General features: G+C 39.4%; 2 protein-coding genes and 1 long non-coding RNA gene across 6 annotated transcripts in view; 1 reads left to right on the top strand and 2 right to left on the bottom strand.

Annotated features, from left to right (window-relative positions):
* Window positions 1-24,449, bottom strand: part of LOC144295960 (uncharacterized) — a 32,092-nt gene extending 7,643 nt beyond the window's left edge. Inside the window, exons 1-2 of the long non-coding RNA XR_013363112.1 lie at window positions 23,882-24,449; window positions 14,686-14,772 (exon numbers count right to left, since the gene is read on the bottom strand). This is a non-coding gene — a long non-coding RNA (uncharacterized LOC144295960). The remainder of the gene's footprint in view (window positions 1-14,685; window positions 14,773-23,881) is intronic.
* Window positions 15,951-16,569, bottom strand: LOC144296499 (thymosin beta-4-like). Its single transcript, XM_077869658.1, has one exon. The coding sequence runs from the start codon at window positions 16,524-16,526 to the stop codon at window positions 16,392-16,394; it is 135 nt and encodes a 44-aa protein (XP_077725784.1). The 5' UTR covers window positions 16,527-16,569; the 3' UTR covers window positions 15,951-16,391.
* Window positions 23,357-27,858, top strand: part of MSRA (methionine sulfoxide reductase A) — a 427,028-nt gene continuing 422,526 nt past the window's right edge. Inside the window, exon 1 of one of the 4 annotated variants that reach the window (XM_077868666.1) lies at window positions 23,357-23,601. In XM_077868666.1, coding sequence (XP_077724792.1) covers window positions 23,466-23,601 — 136 coding nt within the window. In that variant the 5' untranslated portion in view covers window positions 23,357-23,465. The remainder of the gene's footprint in view (window positions 23,602-27,858) is intronic. The other 3 variants (XM_077868665.1, XM_077868664.1, XM_077868663.1) reach the window with 3 other exon arrangements.

The raw sequence follows: 27,858 nt of genomic DNA, 5'->3' as shown, positions 1-27,858 counted from the left end.
TTTTTAATAACTGAAAATGAGTAGGGAGCTTGGGGAACCCTCTAGATATCCATAAGGGTTGGGAAGGGAGATTTGGTTTAGTACATTTAAGATAGTTTGTTTTCTCCTTTATGCTTGAACTTTATTTCTTAAACTATATTAACTTTTTATAATTAGAAAGTGAAGACAGTTAACCACGTTTATATCTTCTAGGTTCAGATTATTCAATAAATGAATTACAAAATAGCATTTTTTCTGAATTAAAAAATGTGCATATAAAAATCTTCGACAGAATATTAACAAACTAAATTTAACAGCACATTAAAAGGATCATACATCATGATCAAGTGGGATTTAGTCTAAGGATGCAAAGATGGTTTGATATTTGCAAATCAATCAGTATGACACAACACAATGAAATATGACAAAGAAAAATGAAGGGAGGGGCGCTTGGGTGGCTTAGTCAATTGAGCATCTGCCTTTAGCTCAGGTCATGATCTCAGAGTCCTGGGATCTAGCCCCATGTTGGGCTCCTTGCTCAGCAGGGAGCCTGCTCCTCCCTCTCCCTCTGCTTGCTGCTCCCCCTGCTCATGCTTGTGCTTGTACTCTCTCTCTGTCAAATAAATAAAATCTTTTTAAAAAATGAAGAGAAGATGGGCAACCCCGGTAGCCCAGTGGTTTAGAGCCGCCTTCAGCCCAGGGCCTGATCCTGGGGACCCGGGATCGAGTCCCATGTCGGGCTCCCTGCACAGAGCCTGCTTCTCCCTCTGCCTCTCTCTTTCTCTGTGTCTCTCATGAATAAATAAAAATAAATCTTTAAAAAAAAAGGAAGAGAAGAAATTACACAATCATCTCAATAGATGGTAAGAAAAAATTTGACAAAATTCAACATCCATTCATGATAAAAACTCTCAACAATATGGGTATGGAAAAAATACCTCAACATAATAAAGGTCATATACAATAAACACACAACTAACATTAGACATAATGGTGAAAAGTTGAAAGCTTTCCTCTAACATCAAGAACAAGACAAGGATGTCTACTCTCCCCTCCTTTATTCACCATAGTATTGGAAGTCCTACTCAGAGCAATTAGGCAAGAAAAAATAAAAAAGTCATCTAAATTGGAAAGAAGGAAGTAAAACTGTCACTATTTGCAGATGATATGATACTATATAAAACTAATATAGTAAATTAAAACTGCAATAAAATTATAATTTAGTAAATTAACAGGATACAAAATCAATATGCAGGAATCTGTTGTGTTTCTGTACATTAATAATGAACTATCAGAGAAGTTAATAATCTCATTTACAATTGCATCAAAAAGGGTAAAATACCTAGAAATAAATTTAACCAAGGAGGTAAAAGACCCATACCACTAAAAACTATAAAACACTGATGAAAGAAATTGAAGAAGATACGAATAAATAAAAAGATAATCCACGCTCATGGATTGGAAGAATTAATACTGTCAAGATGTCCACATGATCTAAAGCAATCTACAGATTTGGTGCAATCCCTATCAAAATACCCAATGCCATTTTTCACAGAACTAGAACAAATAATTCCAAAATTTGTATGGAACCACAAAAGACCTCAAACAGACAAAATGAGAAAAAAGAACAAAGTTGTAGGTATCATGCTCTCTAATTTCAAACTACTTCAAAGCCATAGTAGTCAAAACAATATGGTATTGGCATAAACACAGATACAGAGATCAAAAGAACAGAATAAAGGACCCAGAAATAAACCCACACATATAAGGTCAATTAATATACAATAAAGGAACCAAGAATATATAGTGAGGGAAGGACAGTCTCTTCAGTAAATAGTGTTGGGAAAACTGGACAGCCACATGCAAAATAATAAACTTAGACCATACACAAACATTAGCTCAAAATGGATACATGACTTGAATGTAAGATCTGAGCATGAAATTCCTAGCAGTAAGCTTCTTGACATTGGTTTTGGATCTGACTCCAAAAGCAAAGGCAACAAAAACAAACATAAATAAGTGGGGCTACATAAAGTTAAAAATCTTGTGCACAGCAGAAGAAATCATCAACAAAATGAAAAGGCAACCTACTGAAAGTGAGAAGATACCTGCAAATCATATATTTGATAAGGGATTAATAGCCAAAATATATAAAGACCTCAAACAAATTAAGAGCAAAAACCCAAACAATCTGATTAACAAATGGGCAGAAGATCTAAGAAGATATTTTTCTAAAGATGACATACAGATGGCCAGAAGGCACATTAAAAGATGTTTAAAATCACTAATTATCAGGTAAGTGAAAATCAAAACCACAATGAGATACCACCTCTCACCTGTTAGAATGACTATTATCAAGAACAAAGTTGGCAAGGATGTGGAGAAAAGGAAACTCTTGTACACTATTGGTGGGAATGTAAATTGGTACAGCCACTATGGAAAACAGTATGGAGCCTCAAAAATTTTCAAATAGAACTACCATATGATTCTGTTATTTCACTTCTGGGTATTTATAAAAGAAAATGAAAACACTAATTCAAAAAAATAAAAGGAACACCTATGTTCATTGCAGTATTATTTAGAATAGCAAGATATGGAAACAACCTCAGAAAGTTAAAAATAAAACTACCCTTTGATTCAGTAATTGCACTACTGGGTATTTGCCCCCCCCCAAAATAAAAAAAAAAACTACTTCAAAGGGATATATTTATAGCAGCATTATTTACAAATAGCCAAATTATGGAAGCAGTCTAAGTGTCCATCAATAGATGAATAGATTAAGATGTAGTATACATATATACAGTGAAATAGTATTCAGCCATAAAAAAGAATGAAATCTTGCCTTTTGCAACAACTTGGATGGAGCTAAAGAGTATAATGCTGAGCAAAATAAGTCAATCAGAGAAAGACAAATAACTGTATTATCTCACTCATATGTGGAATTTAAGAAACAAAACATATGAGAAAAGGGGGGAAAAAAGAGAGACAAACCAAGAAACAGACTCTTAACTAGAGAGAACAAACTGATGGTTACGAGATAGAAGGTGAGTGGGGGGATTGGTGAAATAGGCAATATGGATTAAGGGGGGCACTTGTGATGAGCACTGGCTAATGTATGGAAGTGTTGAATAACCATATCGTACACCTGAAGTTAATATAAGACCAGTATGTTAACTATACTGGAATTAAAAAAAAAAGATATGGAAATAACCTAAGTGTCCATCAAAGAACGAATCATAAGGAAAATGTGGTAAACGTGTACAATGGAATATTACTTAGCCATAAAAAATAATGAAATCTTGCCATTTGTGACATGGACAGATCTTGAGGGTATTATGCTAGGTGAAATAAGTCAGACAGAGAAACAAATACTTTATGATTCCACACAAACGTGGATTCTAAAAAACAAAACAAACAAAAGTCACAGAGAGAACAGATTGGTGTTTATCAGAGAGTAAGGGGTTTGGAAGGTGGTGAAATGTGGGTATTGGGTTAAGGGTATAGTGACAAATGGTACCTAGACTTACTGTGGTGTTGTTTTGCAGTGTATATAAAAACTGAATTATTACATTGTATACTTGAAACTAATACTACATACAAATTTTACCTAAAACATACACATAAAACAAGGAATGTAAAAGAAGGAACAGAAAGAAAGGAAAATTGCCTATATTTTTGCCATCCAGAGATAACTACTGTTAACATCCTAATGTATATTCATGTAGGTTTTAAAAATTACTCTTGTGGCACCTGGGTGGCACAGTCAGTTAAGCATCAGATTCTTGGTTTCTGATCGGGTCATGATCTCAGGGTCATGAGATTGAGCCCCAAATCGGGCTCTATGCTTAGGGCAGAGTCTACTTGAGATTCTCTCTCTTTCTCCCTCTGCACCTCCCCTTCATGCTTTCTCTTTCCTTAAAATAAATAAATAAATCTTTAAAAAAATTTTTTTCTCTCTCTCACATATGCACACAAACACACCTACATTTAAAAATAATGAAACTCTAACTGTATTGTGCTAAAATAACATGTTGGAAAAAAAACATACTTTATCCTGGGGGCAAAAGTGTCCCCAAGAAATATATTGTTATTATTTTTTAAAGATTTTATTTATTTATTCATGAGAGACACAGAGACAGAGAGAGGCAGAGACACAGGCAGAGGGAGAAGCAATTCCCATACAGGGAGCCTGATGCGGGACTCGATCCCAGGTCTCCAGGATCAGGCCCTGGGCTGAAGGTGGCACTAAACCGCTGAGTCATCGGGGCAGCCCCCAAGAAATATATTATTAATTAACTGAATTATCTTCTTACAAGTAGTTCTGAATTATTATTAATAATTAATAGTCAAATAAGTTATCTGATAATCAGGCTTTTAAGAACCTATGTAAATCAGCTTTAAATTATGTAACACTATATCATTCATTATTTCACTCATTTGACACACATTTACTGACATTCTACTGTGTGTCTAGAGATGTTTTCTGGACAGAGAACCAGACAGTCCAGTTTATTAAATGGGGAAAACTTGACAATACCACCTTTGGCCTCTGGGTGAACTTAATGAACTACTTACCAACTGACAGGTCTGCCAAATGCCCTCTCAACTTAAAAAGTTGGTGATTCAGTGAATTTAGAGTTATGCCTTCTCTCTCCTCCCTCTTCAACTTCACTGATTAGAAAAACGGAGACATTAAAACACTAGTCAAAGGTCATAGAACTGGTTTATACAAAACTCGTACTATAATCCAGGCCTCCTCTTTTTTATTCGTTCACTTTGCCATTTATTCATTTAATCGTCAAATGTTTATTAGGTCTCTTCAATGGTAGACCAGGGCTGGGCTTGTCATATCTTAATATAAAAACAATAATAAGAAAGTAAAAGCTGTTAGACATTGGGCACTATATGAAGTATTTTCACTTGGATTATCTTGTTTACCGATCACATAATCTTAGCATGCACTTAGAGAAGAAAAGATGATGTTGATGAATTGTAGTAGTCTCAAAAAACATTTTGGGGCCAAGGGGAGAGATGAATGGGCAGAGCACAGAGTTAATTTTTAGGCCAATGAAAATACTCTGATATTATCATGTTAGATATATGTCATTATACATTTGTCCAAATTCATAGGATGTACAACACCAAGAGTGAAACCTAAGGTAAACTATGTACTTTGTGTGATTATAATGTATTAATGTAGATTCATCCTTGGTGAAAAATGTAGGATTCTGAAGATAATGGGGAAGGCTGTTCATGTGTGGGAACAGATGTATGGGATCTGGGAACAGATGTATGAGAGATCTCGGTACTTCCCTCTTAAGTTTGTTGTAAACTGAAAACTGCTCTAAAAATATAAAGTCTTTATAAAAAACATTCTGAGGAGATATCTATATTTCCCTATTCATTGAAGCACACTATTCACAATATCTAGGACATGCAAACAACCTAAGGGTCCACTGATGGATGAATGGAAAAACAAAATGCAACCCATACAACACCTGAAACTAATATCACACTGTATGTTTAACTAACTGAAAGTTAAATAAAAACTTGGGGGAAAACAAAAAAAATAAAGAAAATGTAGCATATACATACAATGAGATGTTATCCAGTCTTTAAAAAGAGGGAAATTCTTTAATTTGCTACAACATGGATGAAACTGGAGGACATTATGCTAAGTGAAATAAGTCACAAAAGGACAAATACTGCATTATTCCACTTATGTGAGGCATCTAAAATAGTCAAACCATAAAAGCAGAGGGTAGAATGGTGGTTTTTAGGGGTTGATATGAGGGGAAAATGAGGAGCTGTGGTTCAGTGTATATAAAGTTTCAGTTATACCAGATGAATAAGTTCTAGAGATCTGCTATACAACATAATGCCTGTAGTTAACAGTATTCCATTGTGTGCTTAAAATATTATTAAGAGGGTAGATTTCATATAAAGTGTTTTTACTATACAAAGCCAAAACCAAAATAAAGGGACATGAGAACTTTTTTGGTTTCTCTCTCTCTCTTTTCCCCTTTGCTCATTTTCTGAAATTCCACATATGAGTAAGATCGTATGGTATTTAGATTTATCTGACTTATTTTGCTTAGTATTATACTTTCTAGTTCCATCCATGTTGTTGCAAATGGGAAGATTTCATTCCTTTTTATGGCTGAATACTTATTCCATTGTGTATGTATACCACATTTTCTTTACCCAATCATCTATTAAGGGACATTTATGCTGCTTCCATAGTTTGGCTATTGTAAATAATGCTACAAATAAACACACAGATGCATGTATCCCTTTGAATCAGTGTTTTCATTTTTTTTCTGGTTAAATACCTAGCAGTGTGATAACTGGATCATAGAGTAGTTCTATTTTAAAATTTTTGAGGAACTCCGTATTGTTTTCCACAGTAGCTATAGCACTTTGCATTCCGACCAGCATGCACGAAGACTCCTTTTTGTCTTCATCCTCTCCAACACTTGTTGTTTTTTGTGTGTTTGATTTTAGTCATTCTGACAGGTGTGAGGTGGTATCTCATTGTGGTTTTGATTTGCATTTCCCTGATGATGAGTGATGTTGAGCATCTTTTCATGTGTCTGTTGGCCATCTTATGTCTTCTTTGGAGAAATATCTGTTCTGTTCATGTTTTCTGCCCATTTTAAATTTTTTTAATTGAGTTGTATTAGTTTTTTATATACTTTAAATCTAACCCTTTCAGATGCTTGGGTGGCTCAGCGGTTGGGCACCTGCCTTCGGCTCAAGTCATGATGTCGGGATCCGAGATCGAGTCCCACATCAGGCTCCCTGTGTGGAGCCTGCTTCTCACTCTGCCTGTGTCTCTGCCTAGTCTGTGTCTCTCATGAATAAACAAATAAATCTTAAAAAAAATAAATCTAATCTTTTATCAGATAGGTCATTTGCAAATACCTTCTTCCATTCAGTAGGTTGCCTTTTAGTTTTGTTGATTGTTTCCTTCACTGTGCAAAAACTTTCTATTTTGATGTAGTTCCTGAAGATAATGTTTTTACCAAAAAATGAGTTGACTAGATATTACTTAAATTCCTCTGCTCTTAGTCTATCTCCTAGAGAGAAATTTATATCTAAATAAAAAAACAGAATGGAATAATTTGGGCAGAAGGTAAAAGTTTCCTTTAGAGTCTAAAAGATTACCAGTAATCTCCCAATATCCATTACCTACTTCTTAGTCAATAACTCCACCTCCACCCCAGGTTGTAATTGGGCCAATGATATAAGGTAAAGATGACCATGTGTGGCCATGTGACTAGGTGAATGTCAAAAAGATTAGAAGTAATATGTACAGTTTCTAGGTCATGACCCTAGAAGGAAGAGGCATAATCTCCTTCTTTTTTTTTTTTTTAAGATTTTATTTATTTATTCACGAGACACAGAGAGAGAGGGATGCAGAGACACAGGCAGAGGGAGAAGCAAGCTTCACGCAGGGAGCCTGACGTGGGACTCAATCCCGGGTCTCCAGGATCACGCCGGGGGCTGAAGGCAGGCGCTAAACCACTGAGCCATCTGGGCTGCCCCATAATCTCCTTCTTATCCTTCTTTCCTGCTGGCTGAAACTCAGGTGTAAGAGCCAGACTGGAGTAACCACTGCAGACCAGGAGATGGGAGCCACGTATTGAGAGGAGCAGAGTGACCAGATAGAGTGATCTTAGGTCCTCAACCTCATGGAACTGCCATTTCACTCCTAGACTACTTATTCATAGACTAACACATTAGTCAGAGATGAACTTCTATTTTATTTAAGCCACTGTGGTTTTGAGTAGCTTAGTGGTTCTCAAGTTTAGCATACATGAGAATCAGCTAGAGGGCTTGTTGAAACACAAATTGATAAGCCCCACCCGAGAGGCTTATTTTGGGAGCACTCTGCTGGTAGCATTTCTAAGAAATTCCCAGATGATGCTGACACTGCTGGTCTAAGCACTAAACTTCTAGAAACACTATTCAAGTAGGTACCACACTTCCGACTACTCACTACCCTAGTCCTCCATAAACATGCCTCTGGTGCCCCTGGAATGTAATGATATTCTCAACTATCTTCACTCATTTCAGGTCACACACTGAATCCAAAATTAAGGCATAGATCAGTATTAATTTCTCTACAACTATCATTGCTGATTTGGAACATACCAGAAATTATACAAAGAGCTGAAAAAAAAATACAGTATATCCAATGGCATTTAATAGAATCTGTTGGACATCAAAATCCAGATTTCAGGCTGGATAATTTAAATCTTCTCTTTGTACTAATCCATCATTTTCAGGATTATAACTGGAACTTTAAGAACACATTTAAAAAATTCTACATATTTTGTTGTCTGTCAAATTAAATAAGGCTCTGTTTTTCAGTCGTTCATCTTCCTACACCAAGCACATCTTGAATAAGATCAGAAGCTGCTGAGAGGGTAAAGCATATGAAGCAACAGCCAAATGAAAATGATTTGAAGTCAATGATTGAAATTGAAAAACAAAAACCCCCACGGGAGGATCTCAAAGTTGTGAGTGGCAGCAGTTCTCAGCAGACAATACAGGCAGTGATAAGCTGAATGCTTGGGAACCAGAAAGTATCAAAAAGCTCTAAGAGAATATGCAGGGAAACATTTAGGGATATAGCTCACATGTAACTCAAACTTCCCGAAGTCACACCAGCCTTTAGCAGCATCTGATAAGAGATATCTCTGAGTTTTTACTCTGGCAGCATCCCAGGTGACTTGTGAGCTTGTCTCAGCTGTCACTGGTGTCCCCCCACTGCCACCACAGATGCCACTCTCTTGCTGCCACCATCAGAGCATATGACACTGCCAACCCCATGCTGTTGCTACTCCCTAGGGTTCAGGGGTCACCTCATTTTAATTAGGTACCCCTATGGGTAGCCTGATGTACTTCATCTCTGAACCCCTCCTCTTTAAGGAACTCAGGATCAGAACCTTCAAGTCATGTCAGAATATGATTCAGGAATAGGTTTCAGCACTGCACAGACTCTGGCATATAGGAAGCAGTATGTAATTAATAAATGTCCATTTTCCACTCTCTTGTCTACCACTAAGAATTCACCAGTGTTCCAGACCAATATACTCTCAGCACTCCCCTCCCCTACAGCTTGTGAAATACCCTGCCCACCTTGGAAGGTAAGGCAGCCTGGATAGTCTTTCTCAGCCTTCCTTGACTGCCAGGCTAGGTTAGTCCCCCCAGAGAATGACCTCGTGTCACCCACAAACCTTTCCTCCACAGGTTTTATTGGATATACAGATGGGGGTAATAATAGCAGCATGTAGCTTACAGGTCTTTTGGTTTTGTTCCAGTTTTTCTTGGCAATTATTAAATAAGTTAGTGTAGGAAAAGTGCCTGAAATCATGTCTGACACAGAGGAAGCCCTCAATAAGTATTAGTTATGCTTATTATAAACATCTGTTTGTGTGATCATTTGAAATTTGTCTTTTCCACTAGACAGTAAGTTTTAGGAAGGCAGGGATTGTGTTCACTTTTTATTGGATCTCAACTGACTATTCAATGTCAAGGGCATAACACACATTTAGCCAATATGTGATGAAGAAATACATGAATCACTCATAGCATCTCTTGAGCCAATTGCATAAGTCCCTCCAAAAGTCCTTTCTTACCCTTTCCCTTGTGTGTGTCCTGGGTGAATGGGTCTCCATGCAAATAGGACTTAGCTCTTATTTTCTTAGCTAAGTGTTCTTTAGTTAGTATATAAATTAAACTCCTTCATATACACTCATGTACACACATACACACATGCCACGGAGGCCCCCAAAAGATTCAAGTAGAATTTTTTTTGTATATTAATTTCTTTTTTTACCAGCTTTCATGAGAAATAATTGATATACAAAAAGTTGCACATATTTAATGGATAAATCTGATGGGTCTGGACATATGTAATCACCTATGAAACCATCACCAGAACTGAGGTAATAGACATATCTACCACCCCTAAACATTTCTTGTGTCCAAAGAAGACATACAGGTGGCCAAAAGGCACATGAAAAGATCCTCAACATCACTCATCATCAGGGAAATGCAAATCAAAACTACAATGAGATATCACTTCACACCTATCAGAATGGCTAAAATCAAATACACAAGAAACAACAGGTATTGGCAAGGTTAAGGAGGAGAAGGAACCCTTGCACACTGTTGGTGGGAATGCAAAGTGGTGCAGACACTGTGAAAAACAGGATGGAGTTCCTAAAAATTTTTTAAAAATATTTTATTTATTTATTCATGAGAGAGACACACTCATAAAGGCAGAAACACAGGCAGAGGGAGAAACAGGAGCCCTGCAAGGACCCTGATGTGGGACTCAATCCTTGACCTTGGGATCATGCTCTGAGCTGAAGGCAGATGCCCAATCACTGAACCACCCAGGCATCCTTCAAAAAATTTAAAATAGAACTACTCTATGACTCAGTTATCACAGTTACTAGGTTTCCTCCCCCAAAATATGAAAACACCTATTCAAAGGAATACATGCACCTGTATGTTTATTTGTAGCATTATTTACAATAGCCAAACTATGGAAGCAGCATAAGTGTACATTGATAGATGAATGAATAAAGGAGATCTGGTATACACACACAATGGAATATTACCCATAAGAAAGAATAAAATCTTGCCATTTGCAACATGAATGGAGCTAGAGAGGATTATGCTAAGCAAAATAAGTCAGAGAAATTGAAATACCATATGAGATCTCACTCATATGTGGAATTTAAGAAATAAAACAAAAGGGGAAAAGAGAGAGAGAGAAACCAAGAAACATGTTCTTAGAGAACAAACTGATGGTTACCAGAGGAGAGGGGGGGATGGGTGACAAAGATGATAGGGATTATAGAGTGCATTTATCATGATGAAAAAAAATTGATTAAAAAAAGATTAAGGACACACACACAAGAAAAAGGGAAACGATCTTGAAACTCGAGAGTTAAGAAAACTCAGGTTTGAATCCAGATTCTTCTTAGCAGCTCTGGTTGAGTTTCTTTACATATAAAACCATGAAAACAGGTGGTATCTGGGTGGCACAGTTGGTTAATCAATGGACTCTTGGTTTGGGCTCAGGCTGAGATCTCAGGGTTGTGAGATGGGCTCCCCCTTCTGGGTTCCTCACTCCACACTCCTGGCTTCAGACTCCAGGCTCTACGCTCAGCGAGGGGTCTGCTTAAGATTTTCCTCTCTCTCTGCCCCTTTGTCCTGCCCTCAGGCTCTTTCTCTCTCTCAAATAAAAAAATAAAAATTTAAAAAACCTTGTGAAGACAGGTCAGAGTGAAGGTTAGAAACAGTGCATGTAAAGCTCCTAAATGGTGACTGGAGGTTAAAAAGTGCTCAACAACTATTAAGTATTGTTATTAATGTTATATCTATTTTCCTCTTAAAACTCAATGAAATAATCCATGCAATTAGTTGAAATGCTTAAGATAGTTTTGTATCCTCTACTAATAGTCCATAAATAAGGCACATGGTTTTAAGTATGCATACTTAAAGAGAGTGTCACATTAAGCTTTCTATTTATTCATTTATAAGGGTGTCTATACCTAGTTAAGTGGATTTTTATGAAAAAGCCAAAAATCTCTTATCTCAGTTTGAGTTTGCCTGAGGGTCCCCTCAGTTATTTGGGGTTTAATAGAGAATACATGTAAGGGCTAACATGTCTTTTGGAGGCGACAAAGCCTTGCCTTTTTGTACAAGCTGTCCTTGACTTCATCTTCTGTACCTAGAATAGTCCTGGTGCATGGCCCATCCTATGACCTGCAACTTCAGAAGTTAAGGGTCTGATTTCGTCTCCTGAAAGACCCCATAGCCCTTTGTCCCGGGCTATGCTGCTGAGTACCCTTTGGTCTGCCTTGTGTGGTTCTATGGCTGGCTGGGCACGAGATGTCTCCCTACCACACTGTGCACCCTTGGAGAGCACAGAGGCCTTACTCTCTGATGTTGTGTGCCATCCAGTTGGTGCTTGCATCTGACATGAGTTCAATAGTATTTACTAACTGAATGATGTTCAGCAGAATCCGCATGTAGGGGCAATACAAAAAGTACACTTGAAGCAACACATCAAAAAAAAAAAAACATTTAACATTTGTAACCGAGAAGCAGGTATGTTCTCTATAATTTAGTTAATGGCATACATCTTCCTTACATAATGATTGATTTCCCAATTCTTTTTTTTTTTTTTTTTTTTGATTTCCCAATTCTTACTAAATGAAATGTCTTTATGTATTACCTGACTTTTCAGGGAGTATGTTTTTCTTTCTGATTGTGTTTTTGTTTTTAGTATCCCTGGCGCATAGATGGTTTATAAAAGAAAATTAATTGACAAAATAACTTGACACTGAAGTTTCTAAAATTATAAAAAAAGTTGCCTATGTAATTAGGCTCATTTTGTCAGTGATGTATACAATGTAATATGATAGCCCTTAGAAATTTAGTAGTGACACAATTTTATATAATCCTCTGGACAGGTCTTTTTCTTGCCCTCTTCTTTGTTGAACACTAGTCCCCAAATTCTCAGATTCTTCTTCATCCATGTGGATGTTTCTTGGATTTCATCCCCACATTCATGCAAGGGTAGGAGGATGGGAAGGGACACTTGGACTTCTCTCTCATCCCTTAATCAAATCTTTTATATCATTTCTAGTCCACCTGGGGAAAGGTGGCTTAAAATAGTGTGCAGTTAGGAAAGCTGAGAAGGAGAATGAGACAGAGCCTGTGGGAAAAAGAGCAACAGCTCCTTGTTAAGAAACAGGATGGGGTTGGGAGGTTGGATGGTAATGACTGGATGAGGGAGGAAGGGAGCTTGTGTTGATGGAATCCTATTCCGTGCCGGGGCCATCACACACATTACCTCAGTGAGTTCCACACATGCATTTCAAGCACCAGTAAAATTGGACCAAACATTTTGGAAGCCAGCATACATTGTCCATTTTCAACTTTGCCAAATAAGGGTCATAAAAGAACAACTGCTCTCTCATCACAATGTGTGAAGGAAGGATGTTCTAACACCAGAAAAGTCATAAGTGTATTATTTTAGAACAAAAGATAACTTTTTAACTTGAATATATTTAGTATTATGAAAAAATTATTACATTGGCTTTTTTCCCTCTAATTCTGCCCTTTTATTATAGACTGTTACCATACAATACTTCATTTGTTTGCAAGATATCCTAAGAAATAGAGAATATCCCTTACTTTTAGCCAGGGTAAATACCTCTTCTACAGAAGGTATCTTTTTTTTTTTTTTTTAACAGAAGGTATCTATGCTTTGATAGATCACATGTAATGACAGCAAAATTTAAACAACATAGCTCAGATGTAAGAGAAATGTTAATTGTCCTGTTTTCTAGAACTGATTTCATCTTGCTCTCTCATCATTCCTAATGATGGAGAAAAACACTTGATCTTGCCAAATAAAAGTGTCTTTTTTTGTGGCTTTTAGTTTTAAATTGCCTATTTGGGTAACTGCTCAGTTCTTTGGGATTCTCTCCAGGGTTTTTCTTATACCTTTCTCCTTTTCAAGATGGCATCTGGGTACTGGGAGAAATTATATGTCCTCCTGGTCTAATGGCCTCCTGTTGAGATGACTCTCAGCTTTGGCCTCTGTCCTCAGTATGTCTGCACTGGTGTGCAGATATACTGAGGACTCCTGGCCACTGAGTTCCTACACTGCTGACACAGAGCAACTTTTGCTCCATCCTTTGGATATCGTGCTGGCTCCTGTTTGTGAGGACTTTGTTTTTGCATCTCGTCACAAGGCCTCAGGGCTTGGGTCTCCTTGCTCCAGCTCCAGGCTTTGTTGGGGTCATTGGTTCTGTTAGTCCTTCCATATCCCTAACCCTTTTGGGAGACCTGGGAGTGCTCTCCTGCTTTTCCATAGTCAAAACAGTTGTGTAGGATCCTGTGAGGCTGCCTTCAGCTCCGTTGCTCCAACTTTGCATGCATACCACATTGTAAGCCTTGCCAAATGCAAGACTCTTCTGAGAGATTTATAGTCTCTCTAGACCACGACTTTCAATTTTTTAAAAAATTAATTATGAGCACGGGAGAGGCAGAGGGAGAACAGGCTCCCCACTGAGCTGGGAGCTAGATGTGAGGTTTGATCCCAGGATCCTGAGATCATGACTTAAGCTGAAGGCAGACACCCAATCATCTGAGCCATCCGGGTGCCCCTAAGGTTTATTTTATGACCAGTCCTGTATACTTTGGTTATTATTATGTAAAATCAGTTAAGAAAAGCTCTTTATTTTTTAAAAAAGATTTTATTTATCCATTCATGAGAGACACACAGAGAGCAGCAGAGACACAGGCAGAGGGAGAAGCAGGCTCCCTGCCGAAGGCCCTTGCCAGACTTGATCCCAGGACCCCGGGATCACAATCTGAGCAGAAGGCAGTCAACCACTGAGCCACGGAGGTGCCCAAGAAAAGCCTTGTAATTATGATAAGCCTGGTTTTCAAGAATATTGTCTCTTTATCTCACCATGACTTTAAAAAACAGTTTTAAAAAAAACCAAACACGTATTTTTCATCTTATGGCCTTTGTGGGTCAGGAATTTGACCTGAGGCATGTTAGCTGGGTGGTTCTGGCTCAGGTCTCTTATGAGGTTGCAGACAAGATGTCATCTGAAAGCTTGACCAGGGCTGAAGAATTTGATTCTAAGATTGCTTACTCACCTGCTGTTGGTAGAAGAACTCAATTCACCAGGTGAACTTCTTCATAGAGCTGATTAAAGATCTTCATTATATGACAGCTGGCTTCCCCTATAGGGAGTGATCCAAAAGTGAGCAAGAAGGAAGCTGTGCTGCCTTTTATGATTTAGTCTCAGAAGTTACATGCATCATCACTTCTGTCTTATTCTATCCATTTGAAGCAAACACTAAGTTCAACCAGAATGTAAAAAGAGGGGAATTAGTTCACTTTTTAGAGGCAGAAGAAAAAAGAATTTATGTACATGTTTCACATGTACCTTCACAGTAACTTATATATCTTTTCCATAATTATTAAGTACATGCAATGTGCTACCTGAATGATATAAATAGTGAGTTTTATGGGAGAACCCAGACTGAATGAATAATCACTGTCTCCTTGTGCAATCAGAGAAGGTTCACAGAGAAAATCAGTCTTGAGTTGAATGGTGAAGAATAAAATCAGAAAACCAGAGAGAATCAGGCAGGGATTGTAGTCAGTATAAACAGAATGAGTAAAGTTGTGTAGGAGGGTTCGAGAGCCCTCAGATTACTCTATATTACTCACTCTGGTTTCCTGTCTATCACAGTGGACTCTTAATCACAGTCCATGCTCCTGATCTCCAACACTCTCTTTAACAAAACTTGACTGGCCTGCATCTCGTGACTTCTGGGTCTGCTTTCTGAAGAGCAAGAGGCAGTTATGTAGGTGGATCTGGGCTTAAATATTAATGTATTCACTCTGCCCACATAGCAGAAACACACTTTACAAAATTTTTAAAGTTCAATTTAACAGTTTTTGAAATAAAGATACAGTTGTGAAACCATCACCACAATCAAGCTAATGAATATATCCATAGTCCTCAATATTTTCCTGTAAGCCTTTTTATCCCACCTCCCATCCCTTACCTGCATTCTCAAGCAACCACAGATCTGCTTTCTGTTACTACAGATTAGTTTGCATTTTCTCGGATTTTAAATAATTGGAATCATACAATTTTTACTCTTCCCCCCCCCTTTTTTAGTTTGATTCTTTTCACTTAGTATATTGAAATTTTCCGTGTTGTTGACGGTATCAGTTGTTCATTCATTCCCTTTTATTGATGAGTAGCATTCCACTGTAAGGATATACCACAATTGGTTTACCCATTCACCTGTTGATGGTCATTTGGGTTGTTTCCAGTGTTTGCCTATTACAATAAGACTGCTATAAGACTATATGCACACATGCTTTCTTTTTTTTTCAGGTTTAAAAACTTTATTTGCATATTCAAAAAATTGTGCATTCCAATAATTAAAATCACTTGAATCAAAAAATGGCACTCTGATTAAACTGCATTTTAACAGCCTGCAGGACACCTTGGGCCAGCTTGGTTTTTACTCTAGATCTCACTGTCCTGCCACCCAGCTTCTTCCTTCACCAACATGCAAGTTATTTTCCTTCCCTGCCAGTCCGACAAGCAGATGGGAAAGGGAGGAGCCTTCGTTGTCAGTAGTTCTCAGTTCTTTGATGTAAAAAGGGGCAGCACAGCCATTTAAACTTGATCCAATCCCTTTGCATCTTACAATGTTAAACAGCTAAAAAGTAAAATAAGAAGGCAGTGCTTGATGTTGGCAAATTGAACTCCAATTAAAAAAAAAAGAGAAGGCAGTGCTTGTAGAATGTACAGTGCATATTGGCAGCACATGCCTCATTACCATTCACCTGCTTGCTTCTCCTGTTCAATTGTTTCTTTTGAAGGCAGTGAATTTTTCTCTTGCGTTTCTGTCTTCTTCAATTTCGACTTATGGAATTTCTCAATCCCAGCCATATCGGGTTTGTCAGACATTGTTGCAGAGGAAGCAGAGTGAGGCACACGAGTGAGCTGGAGAGAGGAGTGATGCGGCCTGCGCAGTGGTCGCTGCCGAATGGGACCCATGCTTTTATATGAAATAGTTGGATCATATGGCGGGTGAGGGGTTAACAACTTAAGAAACTGATAAACTGTTTTCCAAAGTGATTATATAATTTTGGATCATTACCACAGTGTATGAGAGTTCCAGTTCCTCCACATCCTCATCAACACTTGATATGGTCAGTCTTTTATTTTATTTTTTTAATTAAAAAATATTTTATTTATTCATGAGAGACAGAGAGAGGGAGAGGGAGAGGGAGAGAGGCAGAGACACAGGCAGAGGGAGAAGCAGGCTCCATGCAGGGAGCCCGATGTGGGACTTGATCCCTGGTCCCCAGGATCACACCCCTGGTTCACAGCAGCGCTAAAACACTAAGCCACCGAGGCTGCCCTGGTCAGTCTTTTTAAACTATAACCATTCTGGTGAGTGTGTAGTGGCATTTTATTGTGGTTTTTATTTGCATTTCCCTAATGACTAATGTTGCTGAGTTTTTTTTAAATGTGCATGTTTGCAATCCATTTATCTTACTTGAAGTGTCTGTTTTTGCTCATTTAAAATGTGCTATTTCTTATTATTAAATTTTGAGAGTTATATATTGAAGGATATATATATATATTTACAAATATATATTAAATATATATATATTTATCATATATATATGATTTGTAAATATTTTCTGGCCACCTGGAGCTATATTTTTATTCCCTTAAGAGTATCTTGTGAAGAACAGAGTTCTTAGTTTTGATAAAAATGTAATTGATCAGTTTTCTTTTTATGAAGCACACATTTTGTGTCATATCTAAGAAATTTTGCCTACTCTAAGGTCATAAAGGTTTTCTTCTATGTTTTCTTTTAAACATTCAGAAGTCACAACCTTTGCACCTTGACTGAAAATTAATCTAATATATATATGTACATTTATTTTGAGACTCTCTGTTTTGTTCTATTAATTGATTTGCCTCTTGTGGCCAATATCACACTTTCCTGGCTATTGTAGCTTGTAATAAGTCTTCAACTCAGGTAGTGAAAGTCTTCTAGCTTTGTTCTTTTTCATATTTTTTGTGCCTGTCAGGTGTTGGGATGGTCAATTAGGATAGCAAACAAAATTGAAAGTAACAATCAAATCTTTATTCATTTACTGTAATACTGTAGGTAAGAGGCCAAAATGGAAAATGCTGGCTCCTGTTCCATTTTTTCCCCCATGGAATAACATTGGGTACAAGGGTCAGTGAGATGACATGCAGGACAAGTGGGGGAAATTGTCTTTCTGCTGAAGAGCACTGAACAAAAGTTTCCTTTTATATGGAGGGTGGGTAGGGTGTGGAGAGGAAGAAACCTCTCAAAAAGGCTTTCAAATGGAGATGGCTGAGCTAGAAATGCAGATATGATTATGACTATGGCTTTTGTAGGGTGAGGCCTAAGTCTGATTGCAATTCCCTCCATGAGACTGCAGTTCATTAATTGCCTGTGCTATACTCCTAATAGCACCAAGTGTGAGGAGGGCAGCTTTCCCTTATGAGACCCTTTGGGAAAAGCTTTTGTAATTGCTTATGATTGGGCCTAAAAGATGACATGTAGGATTTTGGCCTGGAGGTGGACTCCTCAGTTTTTGGCTACTCTAGGTCCTTTGCATTTGCACTTGAGTTTTATAATCAGCTTGGCAATTGCTAGGAAAATATCTGTGAGATTTTCATCAGGGTTTCATCAAAACTATGCATCAATTTTGGGAGAAATGCATTTTAACAATATTTAGATGCTGAGCCTTCTGATCCATGAACATGGTATATCTCTGCATTTATTTAGATCTTTTAAGATTTCTCTTAGCATTGTTTTGTGGGTTTTGATGTACAGGTCTAACACATCTTTAGTTAGGTTTATCTCTAAATACTTAATATTTTTTTGGATGGTATTTTATTTTATTTTTTTAAAATTTTATTTATTTATTCATGAGAGGCACACGCATGCACACACACACACAGACACAGAGAGAGAGAGAGAGGGAATGAGAGAGAGAGAGTCAGAAGGAGAAGCAGGCTCCATGCAGGGAGCCTGATGTGGGACTCGATTCCGGGTCTTCAGGATCACGTCCTGGGCCAAAGGCAGCGCCAAACCGCTGAGCCACCCGGGCTGCCCTTGGATGCTATTTTAAATGATGTTTTTAAAACTTCAATTTCCATTTTTTCTCTCATATATATTAGCACAATAAATGTTTGTATATAGGTCTAGTATCCTAAAGTGTTGCTAAACCAACATATTAATTCCAGCAATTTTTCTGTAGATTTAATGATATTAACCTAAACTATATGGCATTTGTTTAACAGCAGGCAGCAGACAAGGACACAGATAATACAGGCTGAAAAGCTGGTGATCCTTCTTAGGCTGGCATAAAACATTTGATAAAATTGCTAACTCAATACCTTGGAAGGCTAAACACATGCTCTTTAAATTTGTAACTATAGGGAAAATTGTCAGAAGGATGATTCTCTGACCAATGAGAGTATTGCTGTTGCCTGCTCCTTCAGCAAAGTCTTTTGCTAAAGATGAACTCAGGTAGAAGCTAGTCATTTTAAAAGATGAAGGGAAATAAAGCTCAGCTAAGATTGGAGTTCTCTGCCTGCAGTCTGCAATACAAACTGATTGAGGGTGGTTATTTAGGGCCTTCTAATTTTGATAAGCCAAAAGTCATTATACTCCCAATAGCAGAAGATAAAACTGCAACCCAAAGCCCTTCTCAAAGGCCATTAGCAAAGTGTAGTCTGCCAGATGATGGAAGCCAAGTATGGAAGGCAAGCAGTGAAGATCATATTAAGGGGAATGCCTTTCCAACCAAACCTGCTGTTTTTGCTGGCTGCAAGGGCACTGTAATTAAGTTAATAGATACAGGATAGATGGGACAAACAGAGCCTAGTACATAAAAATGAAGAGTAATTAGGCATAAGAAATATGACTAGTTGAGGTCTTTAGCTGTGGTTATTTGTACAAGGAATTGTAAAAGAACGAATAAACCAGAAATATTTCCAGTTTCTTTCCAAGTGGAATTGACAAAAAACTACAAGTCTAGCTTGCTGATACCTCTATGCATTTGACCCTGAAGTAATGCATAGTTCCTTGAAGCTGCACCAGTAAGAAACTGGGAACAAAAAGATGTGCAGCCTTCCAGGAAGGCATGCTTATTAACATACTCTTCAGATACAATTATGGAGGATCATGGAGAAGAACCTTCCAGAGGGTAAAGCCAGTAACTTCAAATGCAGCAAGCAGATGAATTCCTTCTGGAAAGCAGAAATGGGGTCTAACCAAGAATTTACTTCACCACTTGGGTAATCTGTAAAGTTTCTCTTTTGCAACATTTTGCTAGGCTTTGGACCAGTGACTACTTTCCCCCCATTCTTTTTCCAAATAATTTTTCAAATTTCTACCTCACCAGGTATGTGGGAGAGGAGAGCACATACCTCATCTTTTCTTAGTAGGTCACTGTGTCATGAAGAACTATATCCAGACTTGTAAAGGACTGCACATCTTCAAACCATGGATGTAAGAGCCAGCTACAATAACTACTTAGAAATTTAGTGCTTCTTCCTTTGGAATAGGGTATGTTCTGTTAGAAGATGGGCATATATAAAAATCTGGGGGATCAGAGGAGTGGACTGTGACAGAGTTGTCCACCAATGTACATTCTCATCTCCTTTTATTACTAGAACTGTTGAGTATTAGCTGGAAACGTGGTTGTCCAGCTAGAGAACTTTATCTCCCACCTTCTAGTTAGATGCGGTTATGCCTCTAATCAGGTCAATGGAATGAATAGTGCTATACATCTCAGGAGCACTGAGAAAGGGAAGGGGCTGAGCACTGAGATGTATAGGGGCAGGAGCACTGAGATGTATACCTCTTCCCTTTCTACCATTTTGCTGGGCTAAGATACAGATGTGATGGCAGGTTCTGGGATGGAGGTTATGTATAAGGATAGAACCACTTACCTCTGGACCTACCAGTCTTGAACCACTTACCTCTGGACCAGAAAAAAACAAAACTATCTTGTTTCAGATATGCATAAATGCATAAAAACTGATGGTTGTGAGAGGAGAAAGGTGGGTGATGGGCAAAATGGGTGAGGGGGAGTGGAAGGCACAGACTTCTAGGGATGGAATGAATAAGTCATAAGGATAAAAGACATAACATGGAGAATATAGTCAATGGTACTGTAATAGTATTACAGGTGACAGATGGTGGTACACTTGTGAGCATAACTAGATTTGTTAACTGGTAGGTCTGAAACTCATGTAACATTGTATGTCAATTATGCTTCAATTAAAAAAAAAGTATCTTGTTTCATATATAGTATCTTTGGGTCTCTGTTAAGGCAAGCTAATCTGTATCCCAACTAAAACCTAGGCCTAAATTTGGAATATAATATTCCAAATAGTATTCTTGTCTCTAAGCCAAGGGAGAGTCATTCTTGAACAAATGGAAAAGAAACTTTTGCTAATCTAAGTCAGGGTTTTGGCTCAATTAAGCCAATAGTGACCACTGGACACTTAATGTAAGCCAATTCAGTATGAGATATTATGGAAGGAAAGACATGGTCCTGTCAGCATTTAACTACCTACTTTTAGATTGTATGTAAAAGAGAAATGAACTTCTATTTTGTTTAAACTGCTGTATTTTGGGTCTTTTTCATATCTAAGAGGATGCTTAGACTGCCTCCTAAACAACATACATTGTTAGAATTTGTTTAAAACCAGTGCACAATCACAAAAATAACAAATCAGAGCAGTGTGTGCCTACTGGGAAATATGGACAAAAAAAAAAGACTCTCAGTGTGGAGCTCAGAAGGGATTAGGAGAGTCTCAAGAAAAGGAAGCCCTGGTGGTGAAAATGGCATCATTGAAGGCTGGAATATTTAATTTTCCCTTTCAACCAACCAACCAACCTACCTACCTTAGCGCAACTTGTCTTGCAACTATTCTGGTAAAAGAGGTAAGAAACTCCTGCTTTATGGGGGGTGGGGTGGGGCGGGGAGCTTTGAAATAAATCAAGGTACTCTTCTTTTAAAAGTTTTTTTTTTTTTTTAAGTAAGTAACATAGGCATTGGAACACTTGAGAACACTGTAACAATGTAGAACATTTTAAGAAAGTGAAAATCTAAAACAAAATAAGAAAGTGAAGACCATTACCTTGAACAAAAAACTACAACCATTATTTTAATTTTTTTTCTAGTCTTTCTTCAGTGGGTGTACAAGTGGCAATACATGCATTTTTGTATATACTACACAGTATATATACACATACTGTTCCTCTGTTGTGCTTTTTCACTTAGTTTTTTTATGAGTACCTTGTGACATGAAAAATCCTTCAGTTCTTAGTTCCTGTTATTTCTGACATGTTTAATTTCATATAACCAACCACAAAACATAGAAAATCAATATGTACGAAAAGGCAATAATTAAAACACACACACACACACAGAATATACACTCTGATGGAAAAGTGATCTTATTTTTTCAGCGACCAAGCGGAGAAGGGACACCTTGGGGGTGTTTTTAGAGAGGCCTGTAGAAACTCCTTCGTATGATCTCATAGCAAAAACAAAAGTAAAAACTGCCAGAGGAAATCTAAAATTACAAAATAAAAACTTTAAGCTTAGTGTTAACATGTCTGACCATATTCTACAGTACAGCAGGGCCAGTCCTCTGTCCTTCTATTGTAGTCCAGACCACATTAAAACAAAAGGGTAACTCAGTTGGGTCAAACTCTCATATCTGGGGGTGCTCATCTGAAGTTCCTTCCCTCATGAGACTATTTGCCCATTCCGGGGGAACATTTGCGCGAAACCAAAATTTCACACATGGAACTCCCAAGTCACCACCCATCTGGCTCTACCCACCTTACTGTATTGGGTCGAAATTTTGTCACAGGAACAAATGTCATCTCCCACGATTTGAGAAAACGACTGATTCAACAGCACCATTAAATTCCTAGAGGCCGGGGATCCCTGGGTGGCGCAGCGGCTTGGCGCCTGCCTTTGGCCCAGGGCGCGATCCTGGAGACCCGGGATCGAGTCCCACGTTGGGCTCCCGGTGTGGTGCGTGGAGCCTGCTTCTCCCTCTGCCTCTCTCTCTCTCTCTCTCTCTCATTAAAAAAAAAAAAAACTTCCTAGAGGCTGCGTTAACGGTGGCATCAAGGCCTTCTCTGTTTTCCTCCCTGCAAAATGGGTTTATTAGCGTGTACGTACGTGTGCGTGTACCGAAAACATCATTTTGAGTTATCTTCCCTGTTTTTGAGCTTTTTGAAAAAGTTGTGCTTGTTTTTATTTGGGATACTCAACTGTTGGATAATTTATCGCTATAATGGCTTCGAGTGGGACACAAAAAACAAAAAAACCCAACACATTCCAGTTGCCTGTAGAGCAGGTGGTCTTCTACCTTATTGGGCACCCTGAGCAAGCGCTAAGGCTCTTAAGGAGGCAACAAACTGTAAAATCGAAGGCTGGGCGGTATGATCAACTTTTGGCCTCTGCCGCTCCACGTACTTGGTTGCCGCAGTTAGCCCAGGTCCTCCGCCGGGGAACTTTGTACTGAAGCCGGCCCAGAAGTACTTGCTGATTGATGGAAGTACCCAGGGCCGGGCACCCCCCCCCCGGGTCCCGCCCCCCCCCCCCCTCCCCGCGAGAACACGCCCTCCGTTCCTGCCGCTCGGGCCCGAGCCTTAGGTCTCTATTCCGGGGCAGCAGCTGCCGCGTCCCGCAGCGCACTCGGCCTCCGCGGACCCGCAGCCGCAGCGCCGCCCAGTGCACGCCGGTCCCGCCGCCGGGCGCCCGCTCAGCCCTCGACCCCGCCGTGCGGCTCGGCGGACCCTCGGCCGGCGGCCCGCCCATGCTCTCAGCCACCCGGAAGGCGAGCCAGCTCTTCCACAGGCTCTTTCCGGGCCCGAGAATGGGCGACTCCGCCTCTAAGCTCGTCAGCCCCCAGGAGGCCCTGCCGGGCCGGAAGGAGCCGATCCCCGTGGCGGGTAAGGACCCCGGCACGCGCGGAAGGCGCGGTCATCGGCCTGGCGCATGCGCGTCGGCGCGGGCGGCTGCGCGTCCCCCGCCCGCCCGGAGGAGAGCGGAGCGCGGGCCTCGGGCGGAGAGTTCGGCTGGGGTCTGCGCAGGCGCGGAGGGGCTCCGCGAGGGGAGGGGGTGGCGCGTGGGGGGGGGCGGGGGGGGCGCAGCTTTTCCTTTGTTTGGCTTCTCACTCCTTAAAGCTGCACGTAGCACTCTGACGGAATCTAGTGTGTAGGTGTCGCTCACCTAGAGTGCAAGTGCCCCGGCGGCTCCAAACTTTGGGTAGGAAAAGCGCAGACCCGACTCCCGCTCTTGCTCGCAGGTGTGTGCGCGCTCCGCGCCGGCTTCTGCGCCCCCCGAACACTTCTGTCGTGTGCGGTCCGCTGGGATGCCGGGCCCTCGCGGCGACGCTGCCGCTGTGTGGTGTTGCTGGGAGCAATGGGATGGTGCACAACGATGAACACTGCAGTTTTGAAGTTGTGTCTCCGTCCACCGTGCCGTTTGCAAAAATTATCCTTAGGATCGCATTAACCCTCCACGGACCCCCCGGCAGGAGTTGCCCTTGACCCCGCGCTCGCGGGTCTGCCGGTGTCTATCAGTAGTCGGAGGGGTCGGCTGTAGAGCACTGCTTTACCAACTTAAAAATGATTTTCTAATCTCATAACGATTACTTTTGGAAAGTGCAGTAAAAAAAAAAAAAAAAAAAAAAAGCCAGAAAAATGATCACATGCTTTGGGTGCCCATCACCCTAAAAGTTATTCTCATAAAGCTTAAACGTCAGTTTCTGTCGCAGACCGGTAGCAGAGCGAAGACAGCCCAGGTCCACCAGCCAAGCGACCATTACCATTACCTTGGTGCAGGGCTTCTCGAAGTGTTTTTAAACAAACCCAACTGGGTGATTCTAATACACGCCATAGTTTGTAAAGCACAGCCTCAGAGCTGCCAGAGGGTTATATGGTGCTTAGTCTTGTACATATAGCTCAATGCCACGATAAATCCCCTACTTAAAAATTCCTAGGAATTCTTTCTCTTTTCCTTAAAGAATTACTGAGGAGGCCATGATGCGGGTGTGCACATCACACGCAATATTCAGTATCAGCATGAGATTTGAAAAAGTAGAGGTTTTTTGGACCTGGGGCAGTTTGGAAACTGAAGCGGTGTGACTTGTTTCTCCATCTGCGTTAGCACTTCTACTTCCTCGGCTCCTCTCCCTTCAACTCCCAACTCATGATCAGCCCAAAAAGTTTGTTTTATTTATTTTTTAAAAATATTTATTTATTTATTTACTTATTTATTGATTCTATTTATTCATTCATGAGAGACACACACACACACACAGAGGGAGGCACAGACACAGGCAGAGGGAGAAAAACAGGCTCCATGCAGGGAGCCATGTGGGTCTCCAGGATCAGGCCCTGGGCTGAAGGCTGTGCTAAACCGCTGAGCTACCCGGGCTGCCCCAAAAGATTTATTTATTTATTTATTCATGAGACACACACACACACACACACACACACACATACACACACACACAGAGAGAGAGAGAGAGAGAGAGAGGCAGAGACATGGGTAGAGGGAGAAGCAGGCTTCATGCAGGGACCCAGATGCGGGACTCAACCCGGATCAGGCCCTGAGCCAAAGGCAGATGCTCAACTGCTGAGCAACCCAGGCGTCCCAAAGTTTGTTATATTTTTGACTCAAATTCGGAGAATGAGTTTTAAACTTTATTTTAAAAATAAATTCTCTTGGGCCACCTGGGTAGCTCAGTTTGTTGACTCTGCCTTCAGCTCAGGTCGTGATCCTAGGGTCCTGCTCATTGGGGACTCTGCTTCTCCCTCTCCTGCTCCTCCTGCTTGTGCTCTCTGTCAAATAAATAAAATAATAAAAAAATTCTTTTTTACAACCCAGTGTTCATAAATGGGTATTTAAAGGCAATCCTTTTTCAATGGTGAACATCCCCAGCTTGTACTAAACTTCCTCTTTTCCTACTACAGTCTCTTTGATATACCTCCTAGACGTCTAAAAAACAAACAAATGAACACAAAAATCTTAATCAGATTTGCAAACTGGTTCAAGATCACCTTCAACTAAAATTTAGTTCTGCTTAAAGTCTTCCCAATCAATTACCTGATACATAAATGACATTTTTGATGAAAGATAAAGCAACATGGCAGAAACGAGCCAATGATTTATTTGTCGCATCCACCTAGTAACTCTAATGGAAAAAATCTCAGGGTTTGGCTCTCTTCCAGGTTCTTCTGTCTTTTTATATAGCCATGTGTACATCTCTGTATCCGGACCAGTAAACGGCTTTTTTTTGGTGTAGGGCCAAGCCTACAATGCATATGCATATGCAGTGCATATGTCCTTATTGCTCAGCTGTTGCAACTCTTTTCCTCCCCAAATAATTTCAGTTTTAGATTGTGGCCTTTCCAATCACACTCATGGTACAACTCCTGCCTTGACAGGTTGCTAAAGGTTCTGACTGGTCCCAGAAGTGGACAGCATTACCTCCTTGGTAGGTGTTGGTGGCTGTAAGCTTGAAGCTTATGGACTTACTGTTTTGAAAGTCAAATTTATCTCTATCCCAACCCCCAGTCTAACAGCCCTTTACTTCTCTTTATTACTCTGTGTCTGTTGTTAATTGTACCTTGACTTTCAAAAGTTCTGTGACAAAACATCACCTTTTGGTTTTCCACGATAAGGCCTGTTTTGTGTCTTTGGTTCAGTCTAGTACTAGGTTCTGTCTTTGTGTTCTATTACCAGATACTTTTGGTGTGAAGAGTTAACATTTTAGCTTTAATCCTACCTCTTTTTGTATTTGTAAGGAAACTTACACCGTTTTATAAACTGTGGCCTAGTAGTAGATTTCTACTTACAGGAGGGTAAGATTGAATCCTTCAAACTTTTTTAGTGTTTAATTTTTCTCAGGCTACCTATAGTGGATGAAAAGATGAATAGTCCTATTTTGGGTGATTGTTTGACAACTAAACTTGGACTAGACTGGCTCATTTGAAGCATACACTGTTCAGGTTAGTGGTGGGTCTGGACAGCACTGGCTGGCAGGGCACACAAGCAGTTTGCCCGATCTTATATGTGGAAGGTGGTCTCTCTCTGTTTCAGTGCCTGGCTTTAAACAGTATTCAGAGAACTTTGGGACTGGGGGGAAAAGTGGAATTCATGCTTGTTGAACTGAATTGGTGGGCAATTAATTGCTAGAGATAGGCAGGAAGTGAAAGGCTTATAATTAAAACTTCAGAGTGCCTTCTGTGTTGTTAAAATGTAAGTTTATTATAGTTAGAACTAATCTTATTTCCAGTGAATTAATTACTGCAAAAGCTCAGTTTTTATTTCGTGTGCCCCCCCCCCCCTTTTTTTTTTTTTGCGTTTTGGAAATATTGCTAATCTTTTTTTGATCAGGTGTTTGGGATTTGGAGATATTCAGGATAACATTGACAGCTCATGTTTAAGCTCTGCTATTTTGCCTTTATATTCTTAGATAGTGGGTTGTATTGTATTACTGTGGGTCTTTTTTTTTTTTTTTTTTTGAGAGAGGAAGCGATGTAGAACACCTGCTCACAGTGTACTCTTTTAAGAACTTTAAATACAAATAGAAAAATGGTAGAACAATATGAGTAATCCAAAAGGTGGCTCCTTGAGAATTGAAATATAACAATAAAATTTATTGTTTTTATTTATTAACTGTAGCTATCTGATAAAAAGGGAAGAAAGTACAAATACACAAAATAATAACTGAGAAGGAGGAGTAGAACATTTAAAGAATGTAAGAGACTATTTAACTCTTTGAAAATAAATTTGAAAACTTGGATGGAATAGATAATTTTTAGGAAAATATAATTGACCTGTACTGATATGAGAAAGATCCCATTCTGTTTAGGAAACAATGATTTTTAGAGAGGAAATGAGGTCAATGAGTTGTCTCCTCTCCAAGCATCATGTTTAGACAATTTTACAGGGGATTTCTACTGAATATTTAAAGAGCAGAAAATTCCAATATTATTTAAACTGAAAGAATTGTCAAATTATTTTTAAGAAGCAAGTGTAAAATTGAAACCAAATCTGATAAAAATTGCACAAAAAAGAAAACTACAGACCTGTCTCACTTATACTGATGAAAAATTGCTAAATAAATACGAGTAAACAGAATCCAGCAATGGGATTTAGTCCCAGAATGCAAGGATTGGTCAGTATTAGGAAATCTA

This window comes from Canis aureus, chromosome 24, assembly GCF_053574225.1.
Source record: "Canis aureus isolate CA01 chromosome 24, VMU_Caureus_v.1.0, whole genome shotgun sequence".
Classification (NCBI taxonomy): domain Eukaryota; kingdom Metazoa; phylum Chordata; class Mammalia; order Carnivora; family Canidae; genus Canis; species Canis aureus.
The sequence above is the reverse complement of the archived record's forward strand: the minus strand, read 5'-3'. Positions and strand labels throughout refer to the sequence as shown.